The sequence below is a fragment of the Podarcis erhardii genome, assembly GCF_964252035.2.
Source record: "Podarcis erhardii genome assembly, chromosome: 4".
In the NCBI taxonomy this organism is placed as follows: Eukaryota; Metazoa; Chordata; class Lepidosauria; order Squamata; family Lacertidae; genus Podarcis; species Podarcis erhardii.
The window spans coordinates 95,077,652-95,103,835 of NC_138508.1; the positions used below are offsets into that span (position 1 = coordinate 95,077,652).

General features: G+C 42.5%; 1 protein-coding gene across 2 annotated transcripts in view; it reads left to right on the forward strand.

Moving 5' to 3' along the window:
• GPC6 (glypican 6) overlaps positions 1 to 20,825 on the forward strand; it is a 785,665-nt gene extending 764,840 nt beyond the window's left edge. For both annotated transcript variants that reach the window (XM_081858156.1, XM_081858157.1), the window contains 3 exons: positions 15,623 to 15,759; positions 19,544 to 19,719; positions 20,557 to 20,825. In XM_081858156.1, the coding sequence (XP_081714282.1) occupies positions 15,623 to 15,759; positions 19,544 to 19,719; positions 20,557 to 20,762 (519 nt within the window). In that variant the 3' untranslated portion in view covers positions 20,763 to 20,825. The remainder of the gene's footprint in view (positions 1 to 15,622; positions 15,760 to 19,543; positions 19,720 to 20,556) is intronic.
• The last annotated feature ends 5,359 nt before the right edge of the window (positions 20,826 to 26,184 follow it).

A 26,184-nucleotide genomic window follows, 5' to 3' on the forward strand; every position in this document is an offset into this window, starting at 1 on the left:
GGCTTGGGGGTTGCATAACTCCATACCCTCCAACATTTCTCTGATGAAAAAAAACATCTTAAGGAAAAAGGAGACAGTAACTGGGACATCTTCTATAAATTCGGGACTGTCCCTTGAAAATAGGGACACTTGGAGGGTTTGTGAATTTGCCAGTATGGCTGCATTACCACTGCAGTTTATTCCATTTCCCCCAACGTTTTCCAAACTGTTAATTTCCACATTACATTTGAGATTCCACATGCCGCATAAGCCGCTTCCAGAAAAATAATGAAATGTAGTGCTTAACATTCATTTCCATGTTATTTGATTCCCAGGGGGGTCATTTCCAGCCTCCACGGGAAATTGTGGGAGTAAAACAACAAAATTTGGGGCATACTGCTCTTTTCATGAAGGAATTATGGAGGACAGAAGAAGCGCACATGCACGAAAAGGGTGGGGAGCAGTGGCGTTGTTCAAGGTGTTTATTGTGTCACACCACACCCAGTACCAGATTTATGTATCAGCTAAACAAGCTATAGCTTAGGGCCCCACTCTCTTGGAGGCCCCCCAAAAAATTAAAGGGAAAAAACCTGAATGTACATTTCCAAAATATAAGATTAAAAAACAAATATAATAAAACCTACATGCAGCAAATGGCTTTAGATACCTATTAGGTGCATAAATTACCATATAGCATATATTCAACACAAAAAAAGAGCAACAATTTGTTGTTGACAAAGGACAGCTGGACATATAAAGGGCCCCATTACCTTCAGTAGCTTAGGGCCTCGTCAAACTTAAATCCGGCCCTGACCACACCCACTAGGTATGAATTAAATTTAGTGCAAAATGCCAGTATATCAGTCAAAATGCCACAGTTCCAGAACACAATAGCTACTGCAATGTGAAAGGAACATTCCCCAATATTCTGAATTCACTCAATATAACTGAAGTCCACCTCACAGAAGCAATAATCTGGAAGCTCCCTAAATGTGCACTGCACTGTAATCTGAGAGCCATGTTTTTGGTACCCAAATCACAGCCATGTTCGCGGCCACTGGCTCTTATCCCCTTCCCTTACACAACTGTTTTAGAGAACTTAGTGAGGAATCGTTCATTATTATGTAAAAAACATTCAAGCTATTCTGGAGGTTTGTGGGGAAAATAAGGAATTGAGACATGAGAATATAAATTGTTTGTGGCACATTTGGACTTACGGAAGGTGTTTTTTATGAATCCTCTGATAGGAACTGAGTATTTTTATGAAGACCTTTATAAAGAATTACACCAGCTGCAGGCCAGTTGTTTATATAGGCTGGAGACTTTATTTTTATCTGCAATTTAACCCCCCCTTTTTATGGTTATTTGAATTCTGTACTCCAGTTGATGCAATGACCATGTTACTAGCTTCATAAAATATGAAAATGAAAATATCTGGCAAGCCATTTCATCCATTTCTATAGAGTGTCCAACGATGTTTGTATAATACTTCCTATATTGTTTTATGGCCTGATTCACTGAGTATAGACATGTATTGGCATGAGGTTGGGGAGCGCAGAGGCTTTTGCCCTCATACTAAGACAAGCTCAGCCATAGCTGTCAACATTTCCCTTTTTTTAAGGGAAATTCCCTTATTCCGAATAGGATTCCTCACAAGAAAAGGGAAAAGTTGAAAGCTATGAGCTCAGCAGCAGAAGCCACTGTGGTGGGGTAGTCAAAAGTAAACAAAATCTCACAGATAAGTTATCATTCCATTAAATAAGGATCATGAAATAGGGAGGAGGGATATTCAAGTCCAGTGAACCTGCAAGAGATTTGACCATTTCCCGAAACATGAAAGCATTTCTCCAACAAACATCCAATACCAAAAGAGAGAGAAAAGGTCTTTGCAGGGGGGTGAAGCAACTTCTCTTATATGCAACTTAAAGCAGTAGGAAAGATATAGAAAATATGGCAACACTCAGGTCTTCCTTATCTCCTGTTATATACCATTGGCCCATATTTCACGCAATAATTCTGAAACCAAACACAGCCTTCCTCACAAACTCTTGCCTGGTTCTCCTAGAGGCAATAAATATATTACCACTCAGTATAAACATTGCAAAGGCCGGCTGGTTTGGACTGCAATCTATCCATCCCTGCAAGTTTTTGATATATAGAATATAGAAATACTTTATTGTCACTGTACCACTTGTTTACAGTGAGATTAAATGAGGCCCCCCAATCTCTCAGTCCTTGTTACACGCTTGTGTGCTGTCATATGACCACCAACCCCAAACGTCAGGTGCAATGTTGCTGTCTTCCATTCAGCAGCCTCATGGCCCACAGGTAGAAACTGTTCTTTAACCTGTTATCATGCTTCTATATCTCCTGCCCGAGGGCAGGAGATTAAAAAGGTGCTGGCCAGGGATGTGAGTCATCTCTGAGAACGTTCCTCGCTCTTCTGAGGCAACGGTCTCCTGCAATGACATCTAGCGGACTCAGGGGACAGCCCATGATATCGTGTGCTGTCTTCACCACCCTCTGTGGGGCTTTCTGTCCATGGCTGTCAAACCAGCGTACCACACCATAATACAGTATGAGAGAACACTTTCTATCATGGACCGATATCATGGACTGAAGACATCTCAGCATGTGTGTTGCACATGAAGGTACTCCACAATGTCGTCTAACGTATCATTATAAAAATATATTGGCTGTGCTCCCAGGGGGAAAGGAACCCATATTTGTTATAAAAAGCATTGCAAAATGTGCTTCAGCTAGCACCACCTCACCTCTCCAGGGGTTTAAGCTTCTCCTAGCAGGCGGTAGATTTAGCTGTGTTAAATACTCCTATTCACTAAGACCCCAGGGGTGCAATGGACAGATCACTTTTTAAACAGGAGAACTTGATGCACAAGTGACCCCTTAAGCACACTGTGAGAATTGTGATGGCTTAAGGACTTCAGATTTAAGAGTGGAAAAGAAAATAAGCAGAACTATGGACTTCCAGGTTAGCGCCATCGGTAATGGCGGAATCCCTCTGACTAGGAGGGATTTGCTTCGTGGGAATCGGGTCTGTCCGCCACAGCGAAGGTGGAGACCCTCCAAAAATCACAGGCGGGTGAAGCCTGTGAACGTGGGATTCGGCGGGCACACTTTGCGCCCCCCCCCAACTCGCGGGGGAACCCAACTACAGGCTCCAGAGCGAAGCGGGGTGAGTGGCGTGGTGCTGTGAATCGACTGCTTTTTCCACGGAGCGAAGCCGCACAGCCGTTACCGGAGAGCGCTGACTTTTTCCTGTGACAATTCGACTTCAAAAGCAACTACCCGTGAGTAGGATAAATCGGAAAAAAGGAGGAAAAAAAGACTCAATTTGACACTGAAGCGGGGAGGCTTAAACAGGAAGTCCGCCTTCCACTTTTGTAAATAGATCAAAGCAAAGAGACTTTCTATCATGGACCGATAGAAGGAAATCATCAGTTGTTGTCTAACATTGTTCTTTCGCAAGACCCTAAGGAAATGAAGTCTCTGTTGGGCCTTCCTAACCACCTGGGCTGTATTGACCTTCCAAGTAAGGTCTTCACTAAGATGGACTCCCAGGAATTTAAAGGAAGAGACTTTCTCCACACTGCCCCCCCCCGATATACAACGGGGCTGCCTCCCCTCTCTTCCTCCAATGCTACCATGCTAGGTCAGCAATTTTTAAAAACAAAAAAATGTGAATGAAGACTTCATGTTTATGCAGCAACTATCCAGAAGAAGGAAGGTCACCCTAGATTTCCACTCTAAAAAGAAAATAAGGGTGACAGCATCCGCTTTTGAACAAGAATCTTATGAGTCTTTGAGATCATCTGCTATTGTTAGGGATGGTGGAATGGATTTGTTTTGTTCTTATTTTCATGTCATCTAATTCACATTTCCCAAATGAATAAGTGACCTGAAACAGATAGTCCTTAAAAATTTGCAATTCTTTGAACTTTGCGGCACTGTTCTCCAACTGAAAAAACGGGGTGGGGAGAGAGAATGCATACAAAACAAAGTGTAATTTAGGAGGGTACCTGCACACACAAAAAATCAATATATTAATGGAAAGAGAATAGATAAATTCAGGAAAATTGCTTCAAGAATTGCATACTAGGTAAAATATGCAGTCACAAATTGTGACAAAGAGGCAAACAGATATTAAGATTTGCAAAAAAGAAACTGAAATCGACAAGTTTATTCAGCCCTAGGTATCACAGGAACACTAAGGGTCCCATAGCAAAATTGTGGGAATCACCAACAGAAACCTGTCTTTTTGTGCTATAGTCTTTTTGTGCTATAGTGTTTCCCTTACCTTTAAAGTGATGATGGTTATTTGATATGTGTTGATAACAATCCTATAATAATTATGAGGAAAGCAATTACAACAAATGCCCTTGAAGTGTGCTGCTTTTGTGCAATTTAATCCTACAGGTTCGATAACAGACCTTTAAGCCTCGCTGATAACCTCGCTCTCTTCTTTCTCTCACTCAGTCAGTGTCACTGATTCAAATGCAGCCTGTGAGACAAAGTATTTTTCTTCTTTGAAACTCGAAGTTTTGTCCTTTGCCCAGTTTGCCCAGAATGGAGGGGGGGGAACCTGTTATGTTGGGCAAGCATTTTGAAGTAGTAGCTCTGACGCTGAGAACACTAGATCTGAAATATCTTTAAAAGCTACTTACAGGCTGTGGATAGCTTGAGGGCTCTTACATTCTTACATTGTGTTTTTCACATGTGACTTTTTGCAAATGTAAAACTTGCACTGGACCAAATGCCATTGCAATTACAGCTGCCTCTCATCGGCTTTCCATCCCAAATTATTTATTTATTATTATTTATTTATTATTATTATTATTATTATTATTATTATTATTATTATTATTATTATTTACCCCGCCCATCTGGCTGGGTTTCCCCAGCCACTCTGGGCAGCTCCCAATCAAATATTAAAAACACAATGCAGCATTAAACATTAAAAACTTCCCTAAACAGGGCTGCCTTCAGATGTCTTTTAAAAGTAGGATACTGTATTTTTCGCTCTATAAGATGCACCCGACCATAAGATGCACCTAGTTTTAGACGGGGAGAACAAGAAAAAAAATTATCTCCCTGTCTGTGCAGTGAAGCGGCAGGAGAAACGGAGCCCCTTCAATTTCTCCTCCCGCTTCGCTGAAGGGGCGCTGCGCAGAGAGGGAAAGCTGCGCAGCGCCTCTCCAGCAAAGCGAAGCCAGGAGAGCAAGAGGGGTCGGTGCGCACCGATCCCTCTTGCTCTCCTGGCTTCAGCGAAAGCAATGCAAAGCCTCCAGAGCGCAGCGGGCAATATGACGAGGCACTGGCACTCACCTGACATCCTGACACCTGAGTTGCTCCTGTGTACTTGGAAGGAAAGGAGCAATGAGACAGGGAGGGCAACACATTACTCCGAATGCACATATATTGTTACAAAAGTCATGTGCCACCCCCACTCTCTGCAAGATTCCTGTGTGTTCCAGGCACTCACCCAGGGTCTGTGTTCCTTTGGAGAATTGAGACATGGCAGAGGCGGATGTAGCTTTGAGAAATATGGTTTATTCACCTATTTACACCTTCAGTATGCATGGAGGGAGTCCAGATCTTACAGTGTGGTCATTTCAAGCGGGACTTTTACGCCACAGCTATGCAGCTATGGAGTGCAAGGCATCTCTTCCAGCCTCCCTTCACCCAGCCTACCCAAGATGGATCCCAGTCTTTCTTCCTCTTTCTTCTTCCCAGTACACCCTTCTCTTTTCCTGTCCCCTCACACCCAGTTACATGTACATGAGGGTCTCCATACACGCAGGGTTTGCTTACCATATTTTTTAAAAGTGAAGTCGTGCACATTGGGTTGTATTCAAAGTAGCACGAAGGAGAATTTTAATTAAGAATTGGAACTGGAATACAAAAGGGGGAGGTGAGAGGAGGTCCGGGATATAAGTTAATGGAAATAAGAAATGGGAATTATATTTGTTTTGTTTTGTTTTAACTGTGTATTTTTGCTTTTTTGTCTGTTGTTTTTCTTTTTGTATTAAATTGGAAAATTTTAATAAATATCTTTTTTAAAAAAAAGTAGCACGAAGGAGAATGTTCCATTGGCGCAAGGATTTCTCCTTGCACAACAAAATGTTCTCCACCTCTTTGAGTCCTATGTTCCCCCTAAAGCTGTTCAGGGGGTTCCCCAAACCCTCTACAGCAGATCTGGGGGCAGTATGAGATGCACTCAAGGGGAGGAGAGGGCATGTCCTGTTGTGCAAGTAGAACAGTTGTGCAGTTATTTTTGTTGAATACCTTTAATTTACATCCAAAAAGCCCCCTTCCTGTAAGTCCACTATTACTCAAAATTCCTTAACTGCACCAATGCTGGATTCATGGCTACTGGTTTCAGAAGCAGCCCTGTATGTCTTCTTGATGACTGATGATGTTCTAGTTCTGCTTTCTATTGCAAATCACACACACACATCAAAAGAGCAGAGAATTGATGTCAGAAGGTTCACCGGGCCCTAACAATCATTTCATACAAAAATTCTTGTTGAGCTTTTACATTCTGTCTATATTTTGCTTTGCTTCCTCCTCACACATCAGATCCAGTTAAGAGCCTTGCTGTGTCTATACTGTGGGGTGCCTAAAGACTAAAAATTACAGTTCTATATTCATGAAGACCTACAGTAAATCAATTGCCCTAAAGACTCTTCCCCAAATTCCCCCATTTGCTTGAAAGACCTGTCTTTGCTGAGCAGGTTGCTCCCCTTTATTTTCAATTTTCCCTTCTATAATGCCATTGACTTTGATGGACAAATGAAATATGAGAGGCTGTGACAGATTTGACAGGACATGTCTTAAGCCTGGATAAATTACAGCTACACGAGAACTAAACTGCACTTTCACTGAGAAAAATCTGAGATAAGAATTATAGCAAATCAAAGATGTTGATCACTTTGATGTCTACATCAGGTAGCTGAATCCACCTTTTCTCTTGGTGAACTCCCAGTTCTCTGCCCATTTTCTTCACATTTTAGACTGTTTAAACACAACAAGGCATAAATGAAAAGTCTTCACCTTTGACTCCTTTGCAGTCTAATTCTATGCATCTCCCCAGAACTAATCCCCATTAAGTTAAATGGGGTTTACTCCCAGGTAAAGGGACGCGGGTGGTGCTGTGGGTTAAACCACAGAGCCTAGGACTTGCCGATCAGAAGGTCGGTGGTTCAAATCCCCACAACAGGGTGAGCTCCCGTTGCTCCGTCCCAGCTCCTGCCCACCTAGCAGTTCGAAAGTGCGTCAAAGTGCAAGTAGATAAATAGGTACCACTCCGGCAGGAAGATAAATGGCATTTCCGTGCGCTGCTCTGGTTCGCCAGAAGCAGCTTAGTCATGCTGGCCACATGACCCGGAAGCTGTATGCCGGCTCCCTCGGCCAATAAAGCTAGATGAGCGCCACAACCCCAGAGTCAGTCACGACTGGACCTAATGGTCAGGGGTCCCTTTACCTTTACCTTACTCCCAGGTAAGTGTGCATTGGATTCACTCGCAGAATGTTGCCCTCTTCTCCCATTGACTATATTCCTCTTTCTGCTGCCTACTTAAATTTCCATTATTGGGAAATATGAAATGCCAGTCTCCTTTTGTTAATTCCCATCGAAGAATACGTACAAATTGGAATCACTTGTTTGTATTTCTTTGGCGGAAATCAGCAAAAGGAAGATGTTGTACATTTTTAGTTGCTTGCTGCAAGTCACCTTGAGTTGGAACATAATAACCAAACTCAGCGGGGAGTGCAGCAAAATGTTACAGCCCAGAGTGTTCAGGAATCCAGCAAGCCTCCAACATACAGTGGTACCTCGGGTTACATACCCTTCAGGTTACATACGCTTCAGGTTACAGACTCCGCTAACCCAGAAATAGTGCTTCAGGTTAAGAACTTTGCTTCAGGATAAGAACAGAAATCTTGCTCCGGCGGCGCAGCAGCAGCAGGAGGCCCCATTAGCTAAAGTGGTGCTTCAGGTTAAGAACAGTTTCAGGTTAAGAACAGACCTCCAGAACGAATTAAGTACTTAACCCGAGGTACCACTGTACTTCTCCATAATCCGTTCCATTCTTTCCCATCAGTTTTCCATCTAACCCCCCAAAACACACATGCAAAACTTCATCAGCACCCCATGCCCATTGCATTCAGCTTGCTCAGTTCTCATTAAGCTGATTTCCCCCCTAAGGTTCTTATAGATATATATGAAAACTTTGCAGTTAATCCCATTCTTCAGATAGCTCAACCTTTTGCATGATTGGTGCCATTTTGCCTACATAAAGCTTCACCACTGCGGAATGAGCTTACTGTTTATTATCTTATATACAGACAATCTCAGAGATTCATTTGTTTAATTGGAGGACTTGCTCCCGTTCTTGCATTGCTGGGGGGGCAGCGAAGAGAGTTCACTAGCAGGTCATGTAACCGTATATCCATCAGGGTCTCGTTGTTCCGTCAGCAAAGCCTTTTCCTGTTCTACCCATTATATTTGGAATGTATTTTGTGCATGACTCATCCTTAAAAGCCTAGCGAAACTTCCTTTGCATTGGTTACCTTGGAAAACCTGGTCCTTGTTTTAATTTGACCGCTGTGTGAAATCTGATATTTGAAGGAAGGGCGTGTGTGGTGTTCATTGAATTCACCCTTCCCCTCAGACCCTTCAGAAATGCTCCTGAGGGCAGGATTCTCTGAGAAAAGTTTGGTCCTAATGCCTCATGGCTCAAGAACCGTCAGTGCAATCCTTCAAGGCTTCTGTGTGTGTATTTAAATCCTTCCTGCCTTTAGGAAAGAGAGATTAAAAGCTGTTGAGTAAAATAGTGTAAACTGGCACTGGAGTATATTTCTAAGGGAAAATGTGACCAAAGTTGTTGTTGTTGGTGCTGCTGCTGCTGCTTATTCCTTACCTTCCCCTTCACTATAAGGTCCCAGGGCAGGCTACTGACAAAGTAAAAATGCAATTTTAAAAATCAGTTAAAGCAATTAACAATCACAAGAATAGGGTATCAGGATAAAGAGGTGTGTCTTCAGCATAGGCTGAAAAGTGTTTCAACTATTTGATTTTATTATTGTATTATTGTATTTCTATTCCACTTAACATATTAAAAAATATCTCTAACCAGTATACAAAAAACTGAAGCAACAACAGACAACTTAAAGTATTGCAAAAAGTGCAGTTAAATATAGAAATGTTGCATTAATACAGGCAGAGGGCCTTCTTGTTAGTGGAACACCCGCCCATCAGATGTCAAGGAAATAAACAACTATCTGACTTTTAGAAGACATTTGAAGGCAGCCCTGTTTAGGGAAGTTTTTAATGTTTGATGTTTTATCGCTTATTATTATTATTATTATTATTATTATTATTATTCTGTTGGGAGCCGCCCAGAGTGGCTGGGGAAACCCAGCCAAATGGGCAGGGTATAAATAAATTGTTGTTGTTGTTGTTGTTGTTGTTAAGTTACTAATATATAAATCAATATCAAATCAGTTTCCTTCTGAAACTCCCTACCACTCAGCCTCTGGATTCTCACACAGGGTCTGACAATGTGGAAAATAACACAATTATTTACATGTTGAACTCAGTTCTGTCAAGTTCCAACTGGGGGGAAAAGCACTGACTATTATTATTTCAATTTTTAAGTAGGAAGAAACTGAAGTTCAGCTACCAAAAGGTTCTCTAGCTGTTTCTTTAAATATTAGAAACCAGCCCACATCAAGCCAACATTTTGGTGAGATTGCCTGACTGGAATTTACTAAATTCGTATTGCAGCCCTATGCAGATCTAATCAGAATTAAGCCCAACTGAATTCAATGGGACTTACTCCCAGGTCAGCTTCAAGTCCACTGAAAAATCCTCCTGGAAAAAGATTATTTCACTACCAACAGCTGGTGGAGTAGAACCAGCCTGTTGCTTTAAACTCTATAGCTCAAATTTGCACACACGGAGAACTCTATCCCATCATTAAATGTTCCTTTGGTTAAGCATAGAAACTTTGGGGTCAGTGTTGCACTATGTAAAATGGGATGGGAGGGGGATAAGGAAAGAAAAGGAATGAATGAGTGATCAGGGGAGCTAAGTTCACAGAAGATAACGAGAATGAAGGCTGAAGACAAGCGGACATTTTCACACAGGATGTCTGCCCTGAAAATAAACACCTAGGCCTCTTTCTACTAAGGGAATATCGCCGCATCCTGTGTTTACTTAGGGCTTTTCCAGATGTTGTGTGTTCGCCCCTGGGAATGTGCCGCTGTGACTGAGCCAGCCAGAAAATGTTCATGTTGCAGAATGATTGCGCACTGGCACTCAAACTGCTGCTTCCAGCAGTTCCAGTTCCAGTAACTGTGTCTGTTTGTGGCCCTTGCCATGGGAAAGGGGGTTGTTTGAGTGGCGTGATGGGAACCTCTTTGTTGGTGTTCATGTTGCTCAGTGCCTGCCCACACCGTTTTCAGAGCCCACTGGTGATATGAATTTGCCCTCTCTCTTTCCCCTTCGTATTTCCAGAGACTGCATGCTATTGCTCTCCAGTGTTCAAACACGAAATACTTCTTTTAAGGTACTTTCCCTTCCTGTCTAGCATAGCCTTCTGCAGCAAAGCCATCCCTGCCATTTTCTTTTTTGTGGTGATTGCAACTTCAATATAAAAAAAAAGGCTCACTCCTTATAATCCTGCTTTTTGCCGGAAAGGGCCTCCTGTGGAATAGGGCTTTTGGGGTGGCAGCACCTAGCTTTTACAATTCTCTCCTATTACACATCAGACAGATGCCTTCTCAAAAGCCTTTTTGGCACCAATTGAAGGCCTTCCTTTTCCAGAAAGCCTTCTTTTTTTTCTTTTTTCTTTTTTGAGATTTTCTTATCAAAGTCTGTATCTGTATTGGACTTGAAATTGTTTGGAAATGTGTTTCATTGTTGATTTCTCTCCTTCCTTCCACTGAGTTCTGCGTACCAACCTAGATTCACAGGTAGCTAAAGCTTTGGGGGCAGAGCCCAGAGGCACTGGGTATAGTAAAGATGGTGATCACAGCTGTTTGGCCTGGAGCTTCTCCTTTTACCTCCTGGCTCTTTAAAAAAGAAAAGTGATGTTCAGAAAGGGAGGTGCCATCACCAGCCATAGTGGGCCTTCCTGGTCTCCCTTCCTTTTGTCCCACCGGGGCTGTCTAAAATTGTCAGAGATGTTACTGTGGGTTTGTGACGATATCATCAGCCTCTGGTCCATTGGAGTCATCTGTGTCTCCTCCAGACCTTGACCAGCAGCCTGACTGGAATACCATTCAGGTTGACCTCTGAGGTCGTGAGAGCACAGCATGGAAAGAAAGTGGTATTCCATTGTATGTCTCAAGTTTCTGGATATGCACAAAAATTGCCTTGGCTTTGTCACCATTCAATTGTGTATATCCACATCAATCAAATTCCATCCTCCTCCAGTTTACTGATTTACCGACGCATGTTTCACCATTTAAGTGACCACTCTCACAACCTTCAAAAATGTTGAAAGGGTGGGCCATTTCTTTTCTGCAAGCAACTGAGTTTTCTTAAACAGTGGGAAAGATGCAGGGACCCGACATTCTGTCACTTATCTGCTTGCCTGAGATCCTGTTTTGCTTGTACTTTCTCAGAGAGATGAAAGTTTCTTCCTGAAATTTCAGCATTTAGCTATGGATGTGTCACAGAAACACCCCCCTCCCAGCACTTTAAGTGTGGCTGCAGTGCTGTTGCTACACTCATCTGCAGTAAAACGCATCTCCGTCAGAACGCTTTGGATTTCCTTGACTCAGATTTATGACTTAGCTTTTTAACACTGTTCCCAAGTTGTCTAGGAAAAGGAAAATCTTTAACAGACTTTTTCAGATTTCCACTTCAGGGAGTTAACTTCCCACTACTTTGAGTTACTTCTGAAGTCTACATTGTACAGTAGGGTGTGAAGGACATATTAAAGTGGGTGCAGTTCTGCTGTGACATATAAAACCTGTTCGTGTTGTTGTTGTTTTTAATCATTTTGAATGCTAAATTATGCTTCCGTACTTTCAGCTGCCTTGGTTGTCTTTCTCCATTTTAAGGAGTCTTATTTCACAGTCATCTGGAGAAGGTGACTAAACGGAGAGGGAGAGATGATGACATTTGAAAGTGTATAAACAAACCTGCTTTAACAAGAGCTCATCTTAACATGAGATCGACTGTTAGAAATTGCAACGAACCAGAGATCCAATGTAGTTTAGTGCTTCCAGTGTTGGACTAGGACCTGGGAGACCAGAGTTCAAATCTCTGCCAAGCCATGAAACTCACTGGGTGACCTTGGACCAATCACAGTCTCACTGCCTAACCTTCCTCAAGGGCTTGTTGTGAGGATAAAATGGGGAAGAAGAGAAACATGTATGCTGCCATGAATGTCTCAGTGGGATATAAATGTGACAGACAAACAAATAAAACAGTCTTGGTGTTAGCCTGTCCACTGTGGGTCATTTCCAAGAACGCAGCAATTTTGTAGCTCATATGGCTCTTAGTTGAATATTTAAAGCCATCAGCTCTTAGTTCCACCTCCTAAAGGTGAAACAATATGAGAGCAAGCGCACATTTAAAGTCCCATATGAGCAAAAGCAGCAAGGGTGGTGATGGAATCAGGAAATGCCTAAGGGATTCCTGTGGCTTCTCTCCTCCCCAACTGCCCCACCTGAAAGCTGGAAAGCTGTTTCCCCCCCCCCCCTAAAACAAACATGGTATGAGGACTCAGTAGCTGTATTTGTATTGAACATGAAGCAAATACTACTTTCAGAAGAGACACATGATCCCTGGCCATAGGTGTTTTGCAGTGCCTCTGTTTTCCAGGGACGTCCCTGATTTGGAGAAGGTGTCCCAGTTTCTGATTTGATCCCGGAATGTCTCACTTTCCCTTAGGTAAAGGTAAAGGGACCCCTGAACATTAGGTCCAGTTGTGGCCGACTCTGGGGTTGCGGCGCTCATCTCGCTTTACTGGCCAAGGGACAGCTTCCAGGTCATGTGGCCAGCATAACTAAGCCGCTTCTGGCGAACCAGAGCAGCGCACGGAAACGCTGTTTACCTTCCCATTGGAGCGGTACCTATTTATCTACTTGCACTTTGACATGCTTTTGAACTGCTAAGTTGGCAGGAGCAGGGAACGAGCAACTGGAGCTCACCCAGTCATGGGGATTTGTACCGCCGACCTTCTGATCGGCAAGTCCTAGGCTCTGTGGTTTAACCGCAGTGCCACCCATGTCACCTTACTTTCCCTTAGGATGTCCCTATTTTTAGTGGAGAAATGTTGGAGGGTATGGAGTTATCCAATCCCCAAGCCGTCTGAAGGCAGTCCTGTATAGGGAAGGTTTTTTTAATGTTTTATTATGTTTTTATATATGCTGGAAGCTGCTCAGGGTGGCTGGGGCAATCCAGTAAGATATGTGGGGTGTAAATAGTAAATTTATCATTATGGAATGGGACGTCCCTATTTTCATCGGAGAAATAGCAGAGGGTGTGCAAGACCACAAGATTTACCTTGCTGTTGTTTTTTGTTGGAAAAGCAAAATACAAATACAGTTATACCTCATGTTACGTTTGCTTCATGTTACGTTCTTTCAGGTTATGTCCCACGGCGACCCGGAAGTACCAGAAAGGGTTACTTCCGGAAGTACCAGAAAGGGTTACTTCCGGGTTTCGCCGCTTGCGCATGCACACAAGCACCAAATCGCGCTGTGCACCTGTGCAGATATGGTGCTTCAGGTTGCAGTCTTTTCATGTTGCGAACGGGCCTCCAGAATGGATCCCCTTCGCAACCAGAGGTACCACTGTATTATATCGAATCAATTTGGAGAGGCTTATTCATTCAGCCAGTGCCTTGCATGTTATCCTGGCCAGGTTACAAGCACTCGTGTGGCATCACAAACTCCCTCAGCTCAGGGTCCAGGGATGTGAGGGGGAGAGTGTCTGAAGCAAACCTTTAATTTGTCTTTAGAGACCACTGTCACGTGTGACGCCGGAAAATCATGTTTGAGTTTGATGCATGCTTTTTATGCAAGTGGTGCTCACGTAGGACACAACGCGGAAGAGAAATGAAATGGGTGTGGGCTGTCAGACCACCTCTGACATTTATTTCCTTGTCTAAATTCATGAAGCCATTTGCAAATATCAAACGCACACTTCCTCCCTTTAAATTTCCTTCTGTGTTTCTGAAACATCAGAGAGGAAGGAGATATCTCTTTACAAGAAAGGTCTCCAACTTTATTTTCAAATTACAAAAGGGCCCATTCGGCTCTAGATGGTACACTGCTATGCTTTACAAAAATAAGGTAAGGCCATTTCTATTTAAAGAAATAAAATTTGTCCAAAATTGCATATTTTTAAAAAAATTAAAGGCCTTTATTGTACCAGACACACCCATGATGCAATTTTGAGAACTATATAAAGATATCAATAGGCATCGCATTGCGCAGCCTCCTGCTGAGAAGCAAGGCAGTAATGCTTTGTAAGGAACTAAGGCTTTGGTTAACCTTGGCTCTGGCAGACCTCATTAAAATAGCAGCCTGTCAGTTTCAAGTTTTAAAATATCAGGCCTGTCAGTTTTCTATTCGGTAGAACAATCTACAATTTTATTTGGGGTGTAATGTTTTGTGTGCAGCCAGGGAAACACTTAATTCTGCAGAATATTGGCCAATGCTGCCATCTAGAGTACTTTATGGTTCTGGGTCTATGAAACAAGGAGATGAGCCAACTGTTCTTTAAGACAGCAGCAAAGACAACTCCTCAGACTCAGCACAATGAAATGGAAGGCTGGGAGGTTTGCTTACGTATTATAAAAATCAATTAAATAGCCTAGGTCTTCTTACTGAAGCTCAAATGCTGTTTTTCTGACATGTGGCAAGTCATTTCTTCCATCTCAGTTGTCTGGCTTTCCAGCAGAAAGGTGTGCTTTCTGCATGAAATACTGAGCAAGAATTCCTAGGATTTTAGAACATATTCTGGTTGGTGGGCCTCCCCATTGCTCCATGTGAACTGAGCAAGCTCTTGCAAACGACACAAACTTGAAGGTGCATATTTCAGTAGCAGAGGGTAAGCCTCAAAGGAAATTGCCCACCATTGCTAATCATCTAACTGAGCTACTCCTGATAAGCTTCTAGGTCTTCTTATTAGGTCTTCTTCTTACTTCCGTTTATCCTGCAAATATAAGCCTGCTTTGACAATCTGAATTACAAGCGCTTTTTGCCAATACTCTCTTTTGGATGGATAATCACAAAGTCACATGCATAGGGAAGGCACGAGGGCAATTGAAATGTTATGTAGAAATGGCCTTAAGGTAAATTGAGAGCATAATCCTTTACATGCCTGCTCAGAAATAAATCTGGTTGAGTTTAGTGAAGCTACTCCCAGGTAAGTGGGCATAGGATTGCAGTCGCATGTGGTTTGCACCTTGTTTCAGTCTATATAGAAATTATCTTGAGTTCCTTAATAGTCTCCACTATCAAGAATAATATATGCCATTTTGTAATTCTTGAAAAGAAAAAATATGCACATGTGTACACACACGCGCACACAATCTGAGTCTATCCATCTTTTCTTATCTCTTTTTAACCAAATGTCCTTCTTTTGTCTTTTGATCAGGTAATTGACATTAAAGAAAAACTGAAGCTTTCCAAAAAGTTCTGGTCAACTTTACCATACAGTATCTGCAAAGAAGAAAGAGTGACAGCAGGCCTGTCCAATGAGGAGGACTGCTGGAATGGGCACACCAAAGCTAAGTAAGGGGGGGAGACCAAAAATATATATTAATATTTGCATCTGAAACTTCCACGGAACCATGCACTGTTCACTTTGTGAAGCATTGTTTTGAAATACTGTGTTGAAGGTACACACAGAGAAACATACCCTCCAGCATTACTCAAATGGAAACAGGGACTTCCTATTCCACCTCAGGGAGCTTCTCCTATGTTTGATCTCCTGCACACATAGATGTCAAATACACATCTACATCTGTCATCTTGAGCCAATTACAACCTCTCCGCTGAACCTACCTCACAGGGTTGTTGTAAAGTAGAACTGTGTGAGGGAAGGGATCGTGTACAACGCCTTCAACAGATAAATGGACTGAAATACAATTGTAGCTGGAAGCTGCCTTGAGTCCCTGTCAGGGGGAAAGGCAGGATATAATAATAATAATGCTAATGCTAACAACAACAGCAACAACAACAGCAACAGGAATTAACATACTCATATACCAGAGAGTAAATCCAATTGAACTCAGTGGAACTTAGTTCTGAGTAAAAATGCTTAGGATTGCAATGTAAGGCTGCACAGTTTTTACCCAGATATCTGGGAGTAAGCTCCATTGCATACAGTAGGACGTACTTATGAGTAGACAATGTAAGGCTCAATTTGCAACAAAAGAATAAAGACGTTTTCAGAACTATATCTGGGAACCAGAGGCTAGGCACACTCAGTACGCTTACCAAGCTACAAATCCCAGGATTCATTCTTAAACAGGCATGACAAACTGATATCAAACTAATTTCCATTTATAGTAGACATGTCTTAAAATGGGCCTCTTATATCATTGAGCAGGGGAAACCTCCAGCCCTTTCCTAACTTAAGTTTTAGTGCAAAGGAAGCTATGTGACTGTGAAGAAGTGATCGTGTCAAGATTACTTGTGATTATTAAAATCACTCCTTTCTCTACAACTGCCACTATTAATTAAGAAGAGGCCAGGCCGAGTTAATTCTAGGCCATCAATTAGCAAGTAACACAGAGAAGGATTGATCTTTCTAGCCCTTTATTTGAAAGGCAGCCAGGAATGCCTCATTATCAGAGATGTAATTTTATCAGGCCATATACGACCAGGGAGCTGGGAGTGTGAAACAGCTCTTATAATGTGAATGGAACCCTAATGAACAAGTGAAAATGCAATCATAGCTTTTTCTGAGCTTTTTGGTCTTTTCAGAAATACAGAGCAGGATGGCCTCTGTCACTAACGGTACTCAGAAAAAGAAATGAGCAGAAACAACATTCCTAAAAAGACATCTATGTAAAAAAAATAAAAGGGAGAGAGATGCTTCGAACACAACACGTTCTCACAGATTGGTGCTACGTTACAAAACATGTTTCATCAAAATTAAAAGTCTTTGAAATAAACAAAAAAAAGTGAGACCCTGTTTCTGTATAATTGGGTCAATTATGTGTGGATTTTGTGAAACCTATCCAATTAAAAAGAAAGCAGGTACATGTTAATTTAAAAATATCCCACACCTCTTTATACCATTCTTCCATTTTATATTCTGCTTTCCCCTTCCAATTCCTAGCTATCATAATTTGTGCAGCTGTCAATAAATTTGTGAGCAAGTCCTTCATAGCCTGTGAACCCTCCACCACATTGTAAATTGATAATAATGCTACCTCTGGACTTACGGTCAGCTTTAAATTAACATGTGCCATTAAGACAAGGCGGGGAATATGTAGAAGAAATGATTTCAAGGAGATATGGAAGGTGTTTGTAGAATTTGATCAATACATAGACAGAAGGTATCCGACCTATCCATCAGTTCAGTGGAGATGAGATTTAATGCAGACTTTCAGTATATACTGTATTTTTCGCTCTATAAGACGCACCAGACCACAAGACGCACTTAGTTTTGGGAGGAGGAAAAAAAGAAAAAAAATATTCTGAATCTCAGAAGCCAGAACAGCAAGAGGGATCACTGCTCAGTGAAAGCAGCAATCCGTCTCCCTGTTCTGGCTTTGGGCTTAGCTGCGCAGCCTGCATTCGCTCCATATGATGCACACACATTTCCCCTTACTTTTTAGAAGGGAAAAAGTGAGTCTTATAGAGCAAAAAATACAGTAGGTTGTAATCTTCTTCTTTCTTTGGTGATCACTCATAGCTGAGTCAGATTGTCTTCCATAAACACGGTCTTAACAGTGAGTCCTTAAGTGACTGCGGAGGCCAATTCTGGATCCACACATCCTTCCACAGAGGGGTCATAGGTTTCCAGGCAGGAGTTGATCACAGTGTGGATTTGCCAAGCATGCATTCCTCTTAGCACGTTTCTCCCTTGCATCCTGAGTTCGAGCATCTTCAAAGCCCATGACACCTTTGGTAAAGGCTGTTCTCCAATTGGAGCGCTCAGAGGCCAGTGTTTCCCAGTTGTTGGTGTCTTTACTACATTTTCTTCGATTTGCCTTGAGAAAGTCTTTAAACCTCTTTTGTTGACCACCAGCATGACGCTTTCCATTTTGAAATTTGAAATAGAGTAGTTGCTTCGGAAGACAATCATCAGGCATCCGCACAACATGACCAGTCCAACATGACCAGTCGTTCGCAATCCTGTATGCCTCCGCTGGCAGTGAGGAGCCCCACAAGTGCATCAGCCACCACTGTGCGAAGCCAACAGGCAGCGTGTGCTGTGGTAGGAGGCATAAGTCCTTGAAACAGGGCATTTGGGGCTGCTACACTCTTGCCAGACCCAACTTCGTGCCCACTCTATGGGACTGAGCCCCGCCCCCAATCTTGAGGAACTGGGCCCCCCCCCCTTGTTACACGGAACTTGGTGCCTCTGCCAGTTTGGATTTCTCTGCCCATTAGTTTCATTTAATTCCCTTTGAAATCATCAAGAGTTGAGTCATGGCTAACTGTGTTCAGGGGTGTTTACTTCCTAGTCTGTGGATGTGTGAGTTTAGAGCACAATCCCTGCTCAAAGAATACTAGGAACTGTAGTTTGTTCAGGGTGTTCGGGGAATTGTAGTTCTGCAAGGGGTGGACTACAATTCTCAGGATTCTTTTGGGGAGGTGCTTTAAATGTATAATGTGTGCAGTATTTAGGATTGTAGCCTTAGTTTAAATCCGATCCATAGCTTTTAGTTCATAATATTGACAGTGAAGGGAATTAAAATGAGATTATTATTCTTTATCTAAAAGCACTTCCTCTGAGGCACAGATGCAGATGGTTTGTGCCAGTTTCCTTGTGCTTCTCACATAACATTTTCTACACTTGCAGGCATTCATTTCTGTCACGGCATGTTAATAATATTAACAGAGTTTACATTAAACCCTGTCAAAATAACATACAGTTCCTTCTTTAATGCAGGTACATATTTTTTGAAAATCCTTTTCTTTCCCATCTCCCTACCTTAAAAAAAAAACCTGCATTAACTACAATACATTTCTTAATTGCTACTAAGCAAAGTGCTTTCCTAAATGTGTAAACCAGCACAGTATATCATCATCATCATCATCATCATCATCAAATACAGTACATGTAAAGCCTGCCTGACTGAGACTCACTGCTTATTCAGTTTCAAATGGTGGGTTTACTGGTGAGCTAAAGTGACCATTCTGAAAAACAGGTTGCCTGTTCCTTCGTACTTTAAAAAAGAAAAACTTTTAAAAGACTTACTGGATTGAGTGAGTGGTCATGGAGGCATGTTTGCAGTAAATACTGCATGTACATTGAATTGACAAATTGAACTTTCTGGCTTTTTGTGTCAGGGACTAGTGAAATTTCTTGGTCATGGCATATCATTCTGATACACAGATACCTCCCAGAGATCATGAATGATGGGCTCACCAACCAGATCAACAATCCTGAGGTTGACGTCGACATCACCAGACCCGACACCTACATAAGGCAGCAGATCATGGCCCTGAGAGTCATGACGAACAAACTCAAGAACGCGTACAATGGGAACGATGTGAATTTTCAGGATACAAGTAAGATCCCGCGTCATTCAGCTTCTCTTAATTGGATCCCTTACAACAGCAGTGCTTAATGGCGTAGAAAAGTATTCTTCAAGGATGTTCTTAGTCAAAACCACTGGCTGAGATGCTGCAATGTCCACTGTGATCCATTTATTCATTATTTTTGGATGAAAACTTACTTGGGACCAGGAAACTGCCTTGACCCATCTCAGTGCTGTTTACATGCTAGCTCTCTGAGGCCTCATGGGGAAAGGTCTGACCTCCCTGGCCCCCAGAGATCCACTTGTGGTCTTCCAAGATATTGTTGGCCCATAACTTCCATCATCCGTGACAGTTGACCTTAATAATAATAATAATTTTATTATTTGTGTCCCTATTTGAACCCATAAACCAAAATCTGCTTGTTCATGTGTTTTATTTATCCACTAGGGGACCTTGGTCATGGGGCCTTGGCATGCAATTATTTATCTCCTTGACATATGATGGGAGGGCGTTCCACAGGACGCCACTACCAAAAAGGCCCTCTGCCTGGTTCCCTGTAACCTCGCTTCTCGCAGTGAGGGAACTACCAGAAGGTCCTCGGAGCTGGACCTCAGCGTCTGGGCTGATCAATGGGGGTCGAGACATTCCTTCGAGATAAACAATTATATGACTTTTCGTAGACATCTGAAGGCAGCCCTGTTTCAGGAAGCTTTTAATGTTTGATGTTTTGGTGTCTTTGTTTATATTTTGTTGGAAGCTGCGCAGAGTGGCTGGGGTACCCTAGTCAGATGCACGGGGAAATAGATGGTGATGATGATGATGATGATGATGATGATGACATTCTTCCTCTCCCCTCCACTCCCACAGGTGAAGAGACCAGTGGCTCAGGAAGCGGAAGTGGTTGCACAGATGACATTTGTCCCACAGAGTTTGAATTCATCACCACAGACGCACCCCTCGTTGATTCAGACCGAAGGGAAGTGGACTCTTCTTCAGCCAGTCAGCCCAGTTGGTCAGCACTCACGTGGTTTGTCATCTGCCTGGCTCTCCTACTGCAAAAACAGTGCAGATAATCCTGGCTCTGGTCAGCGATGACTGCCTTTTAGCTTTTGGAAAATAAAAACAAAAACAGCCAACTTTCTCTTTTTCTTATGCTCTTGGGCAACGGACCATGCCACAAATACTTACAGTTTTCTACTAGAAGAGAGCGGCACTGCAACCTGCTCCCCTTTGTGCATTTCCAAAGAGCACCAGGTGCCAGAGTGACCTTTCCCTGTTTCCTTCAGATAGCTGTGATGAAGACGCTGTCCGCTCCTTGGCGAGATCTCTTTTTCTCACGTTTTTATTACAGGAGACTTTTCAGAGCTTCATTTGCTTTTATGCTGCAGGAAGAAAAGGGGGGGAGGCGGGAAAGGGTTAAGGGTACAAAGTGTGGGTTTTCCATTACAAAGAAAAAAGAGAAGAGAACAAAATAAAGAATGTCCTGTCCCCCACCAAAAAAAAAAAAATCAAGCTAAGTCCAAGGCCCCCCAAAATAGCAAAATGTGACTTCAAACATATACATAAAAAAACAAAACAAGGAGTGCTTCTGTATCTCACTTCAGATCACCGAAATGATCTTTACTATTGAGGGAGTATCTTTTATATTTTGTATTATTTGTACTCCATTGGCCATAAATAGAAGACTTGCGAAGAAGTCCAAAACAAAAGCAGAAACAAGTCTACTAATCAAGGAACATCATTCGTCTCAGAATATTCACGTTGTTTAGCACACTTCTGATTTGAATTCTAACACTCTTTGTCCTAGCTGGTTTTACCCTTTAGCCGTGGTATGTAATTGAAAAAGGCGGCCACTAAGTTGCCCATCACCATCTGGCTTGTAGCAAAGTCTTAACAATGCTTGAAAAGTTTTAACTCGAGGGTTTTGACATAAAAACTAATCTCTTGCGATAGAATCTCTCCTTTTTCTTTAGCTGCAGGTTTGGCATCAAGTAGAAATTCCTGCAACTGTATTCATTACCTTAACCAAATGGCAGTTTTCAAAGGAACTGATAACAGTAATTGGATCAATATGTTAGTTTTGCATAGAAACGGCATCCTTCGTATCTATTAGTTTCTGTATCAGAAGGGAACTCTGTTGCTAAAACGTCGACACAAGTATATATATATATATATATAGTACTGACATGGAAAATTTCTTTCACTTTTTTAGTCTTAGTATGATCATCTATTTTTATATATATGAATATTATATATATATATATAAATCACAGATTTTAACTTCTTAATTACAAGCTCAGGGTTGACACATCTTTGTATGGGGGGGAAATGTTTTGTCAACCGGCTTTTATTTTTGTTGTTCTGCTTAGGAAGAGTCGTCTTTTCATAACTGGCAAGTGCAAGAATCAGAAAGGGAACTTTTCTGCATTTTCATTGGTCCATTTCTTTACAGAGTTGCAAAGGGGTGTCTCTCTCCCCCTCTTCTGTGTCTGTGCATTTGCACGTGCAACGCGGACATGGAAATGCAGTGTGACTTTGTGGTGGCAATTTGTACCCTTGTGTGCTTCCTTCAAAAGTCAGTTTGACTGCCTCCATGGTGACAGCAGCCCCAGGATGTGTCTAGGTAGCAGGATCTGATGTAAAAGAAAGTGTTTGAGCCCAGGGCTGTGATCCTGCTCACATGTGCATAAATATTATGCTCCTTTGCTACACTGCTATTGGCGATCCTATTGATGATGTCTGAAAAGCCTCTGTGTGTGGTATCACACCTGTGTACCAGCAATGGGGAGGCTAAGATGGAGCTTTAGCATGTTGCAAGGTGAGCTGTCAAAGGCCCTGGGTGCAAATGGAAGCAGCAGGGACTAGGATATCAGCATAAATTCTACCCCTCTTGCCATGCTAGGCATAGTGTAAAGGTAGCATGGCAAGGGAGGGGGGATATTTATGCAGAAGTCCTAGCCCTGCCCCATGCTCAGAGGGGCCTGGATCACAACCTAATGATAAACATGAGTGAGCAGACCCAAACCGGATCCTTGCTACCTTCCATGTCTTCACAGGAATCCAAGTGAGTTCAAAATGGCTTACTCCCGTGTAAATAGGTATAGGGTTATAGCCTCATTGAAAAGGGAGTCGTTACAAATAGATGGCCCAGTTTGGATTGCTATTCTAGCAGAGAGAGCACAGAGTGGAACACTTTCAAGGAAGCTGCTCACAAGGCTTTGACCATATGAATTGTACATGTTTCAAAATAATCATCTCCTCATCTCATTATAATTAGCTATCGATTTAGTAATGAAAGTAGTAGGCGCACAGCACAAATGTATAAAGTATACTTAAGCACTTTTACACTCCCCTTTCCCCCTAAAATGAGCATATATGCAGCTAACGATTAAATGCTACATCCCGTAGGTAAACAAAAGGCAGAGGTTTTGATTCTCAAAAAGAGGTCTATTCTGGGTTTATTATTATTATTTAAAATGTTATACCCCCCAACCCTGTCAACCCCCATTCGCAGTTACATGGTGGTAGTGGTGGTTGCTTAAGTAAAGGCACCTTTTGACTGTACATCAGCCGTTGAATCTTTCTTGGACTGAACATTTTTATAGGTTACACACAAACTCAGAATCTCTAGTTGAGAATATGGATATAATGGACTGCCTTGTATGCAATTAGGCCAATGGTCGATTTGCTATCTGCTCTGACGGGCAGGCTGCAGCTCTGTCTCAGGCAGAGACTACTTGCAGACCATTTCTTAAGGGATTTTTAACTGAGCATGTGAGTGGTTGAACTTAGGGCCTTATATGCACCTATCCTGTCCCACTGAGCAATGGCCCTTCCCTTCACCTGCCTAAGGTGTTAAGAAAAAAGATGCAGTAAAAACCATAAGCTGATTCCTCACAAGTAACTTCATCTACCTATGAATGCTCTCTTTGTCACAGAGAGAGCCAGCAGTTAATCACTCTACAATTAATTGTATCCCATTTATTTTTAAGTTTCTTGATTTATGTTTACCATCTTATCTTGTAGCTCACCCTTATTATCCTTAGGGACGCGGGTAGCGCTGTGGTCCATACCACTGAGCCTCTTGGGCTTGCCAGTCGGAAGGTTGACTGTTCAAATCCCTGCGATGAAGTGAGCTCCCATTGCTCTGTCCCAGCTCCTGCCAACCTAGCAGTTCAAAAGCACGCCAGTGCACATAGATAAATAGGTACCCCTGTGGCGGGAAGGCAAACAACGTTTCTGCGCGCTCTGGGTTCTGTTGCACCAGAAATGGTTGAGTCATGCTGGCCACATGACCCGGAAAGCTGTCTGTGGACAAACACCAGCTCCCTTGGCCTGAAAACAAGATGAGCGCCGCAACCCCATAGTCGCCTTTGACTGGACTTAACCATCCAAGGGTCCTTTACCTTTACCATTTTTATTATCCTTGGACACTTCAGTAGACTTATCCAGCATGTTCCAGCATGCCAGGATTCTTCTTGGGCCTTTGCCAATGTAATGAGATGTTAATAAAACAGAGTCCAGTTTCACTTTCATCTAATTATGCCATAGGTAAATATAATATAACCCCATGTATCCTCGTTCAGATGGGACGCAGGTGGCGCTGTGGGTTAAACCACAGAGCCTAGGACTTGCTGATCAGAAGGTCAGCAGTTCAAATCCCCATGACGGAGTGAGCTCCCGTTGCTCGATCCCTGCTCCTGCCAACCTAGCAGTTCAAAAGCACGTCAAACTGCAAGTAGATAAATAGGTACCACTCCGGCGGGAAGGTAAACGGCGTTTCCGTGTGCTGCTCTGGTTCGCCAGAAGCAGCTTAGTCATGCTGGCCACATGACCCAGAAGCTGTACGCCGGCTCCCTCGGCCAATAAAGCAAGATGAGCGCCGCAACCCCAGAGTCGGTCACGACTGGACCTAATGGTCAGGGGTCCCTTTACCTTTATCCTCATTCAGATTCTCTGCTACTCCCCATTACAACTTCTTGGCACAGTTGAGACAAGTGGCAAGAGAAATGGTAGAACCCTGTTTTTTTAAAAAACAAAAACAAAAAACATAGTCCACTCTGTCATATGATTTGCCTTCTTCTAAAATGGTTTCCGCTTCACAGACATTTCTTAGGAAAGTGTTGTGGGGCTGCCCTCCACTCCGTTGCCCCTTACTGCAGACTCAATCCGCTTCGGGGCAATCGGACAGTCTTGCCTTGATACTAGAACTGTATGGCAACTTCTGCTGTGTGGACCAATCTCGTTCCACTGATGTCTGTAGGAAGGAACCACACGGGCCAAAGATAGCTGATGTGGTTACTTTTTCCCTACTAGCTGATACACGAAGGTGCCACTTCACTGGCCTGTCACAGATGCTTCCTATCTACAAACATTAACAGAGCCATGTGAGATCCAGTCGCATTGAAATGGCGCTCACACAGCACTGCATTAGCATACAACTTGGTCTGAGTATTCATAGAGATGGTAGTAACCCAGTTGCATATTCGGCATCGCAAGAGAACAAATGGTGGTGAAATGAGGAGCATGCAGCCATAATGAGTTTCTCAAGAGAGGGCAATTTTTATCCGGATTCAGGATGGCATCCATTCACGAAGATGCCATGTGCTATGCAATAGTAATGGTTCTACTTCCCCATCCTGAGATTGGCATTGGCTGAGAAGGCCAGGTAACATGGAAATAGGTAACATTGCCTCCATCCATCATGTTCATTGATTAGCATGTGAGTTAAATCAGGGATGAATTTGTCCGGTCATATTTCTCTGTTTATTTCTCCACAGTAGATATGGTGATCGCTTTGTGCGAGATGTGCACATAATTCTCCAATATTCCCTAAAGCTTGAATTGTCTCTCTTTTTTTTTCACACCTCAGATTGTCTTGGAATGTGAAGGAGCTATTAAACCTACAGAGCGTGTTGGATTTTGGAGTTAGGAAATAAAAATTTAAAAACCTGGTGCTTCTAAATGCAAGTTTCTATATCATTTGAAGTGCCTCTCTTTACACTTTCTTTGCTTATAATAACTATTTGTCTACAGGAAATGTGGAATTATTTCAGTGCCATAATTCAAATGCTTCTCTTCTGTTTATGGCGAGATACAGCGAACAAAGCTTAAGTTGTTTTCACAACGAGGTCGCGTTAATAATCATGCAACAGCTGGGGCAGCGTATTTGAAATCCCTTAGAATATCATAGTTTTTTTATTAATGCAGCATCATAATTAAATTGGATGTGGAAATTACATGGTTATGGTTGCAGATAATTGTATGGTAGTTGTCCTAACCATCCATACCGACTAGAAACAGAATGCTTCCCAAGGATTTTGCTAAATTTTGTTTGGGAGGAAAACCCTATTCATTAGTTCCACTTGCAATGCAGATATCATTTCCCCCTCCTTTTTCCCCTTAGGTGTTGTTTCTGCTCCAGTTCCACAAACTAGGTGGCCCATCTATGAGGCTTTAGTGCCGCCGCCACCTTGGTAAATACCAAGATAACTT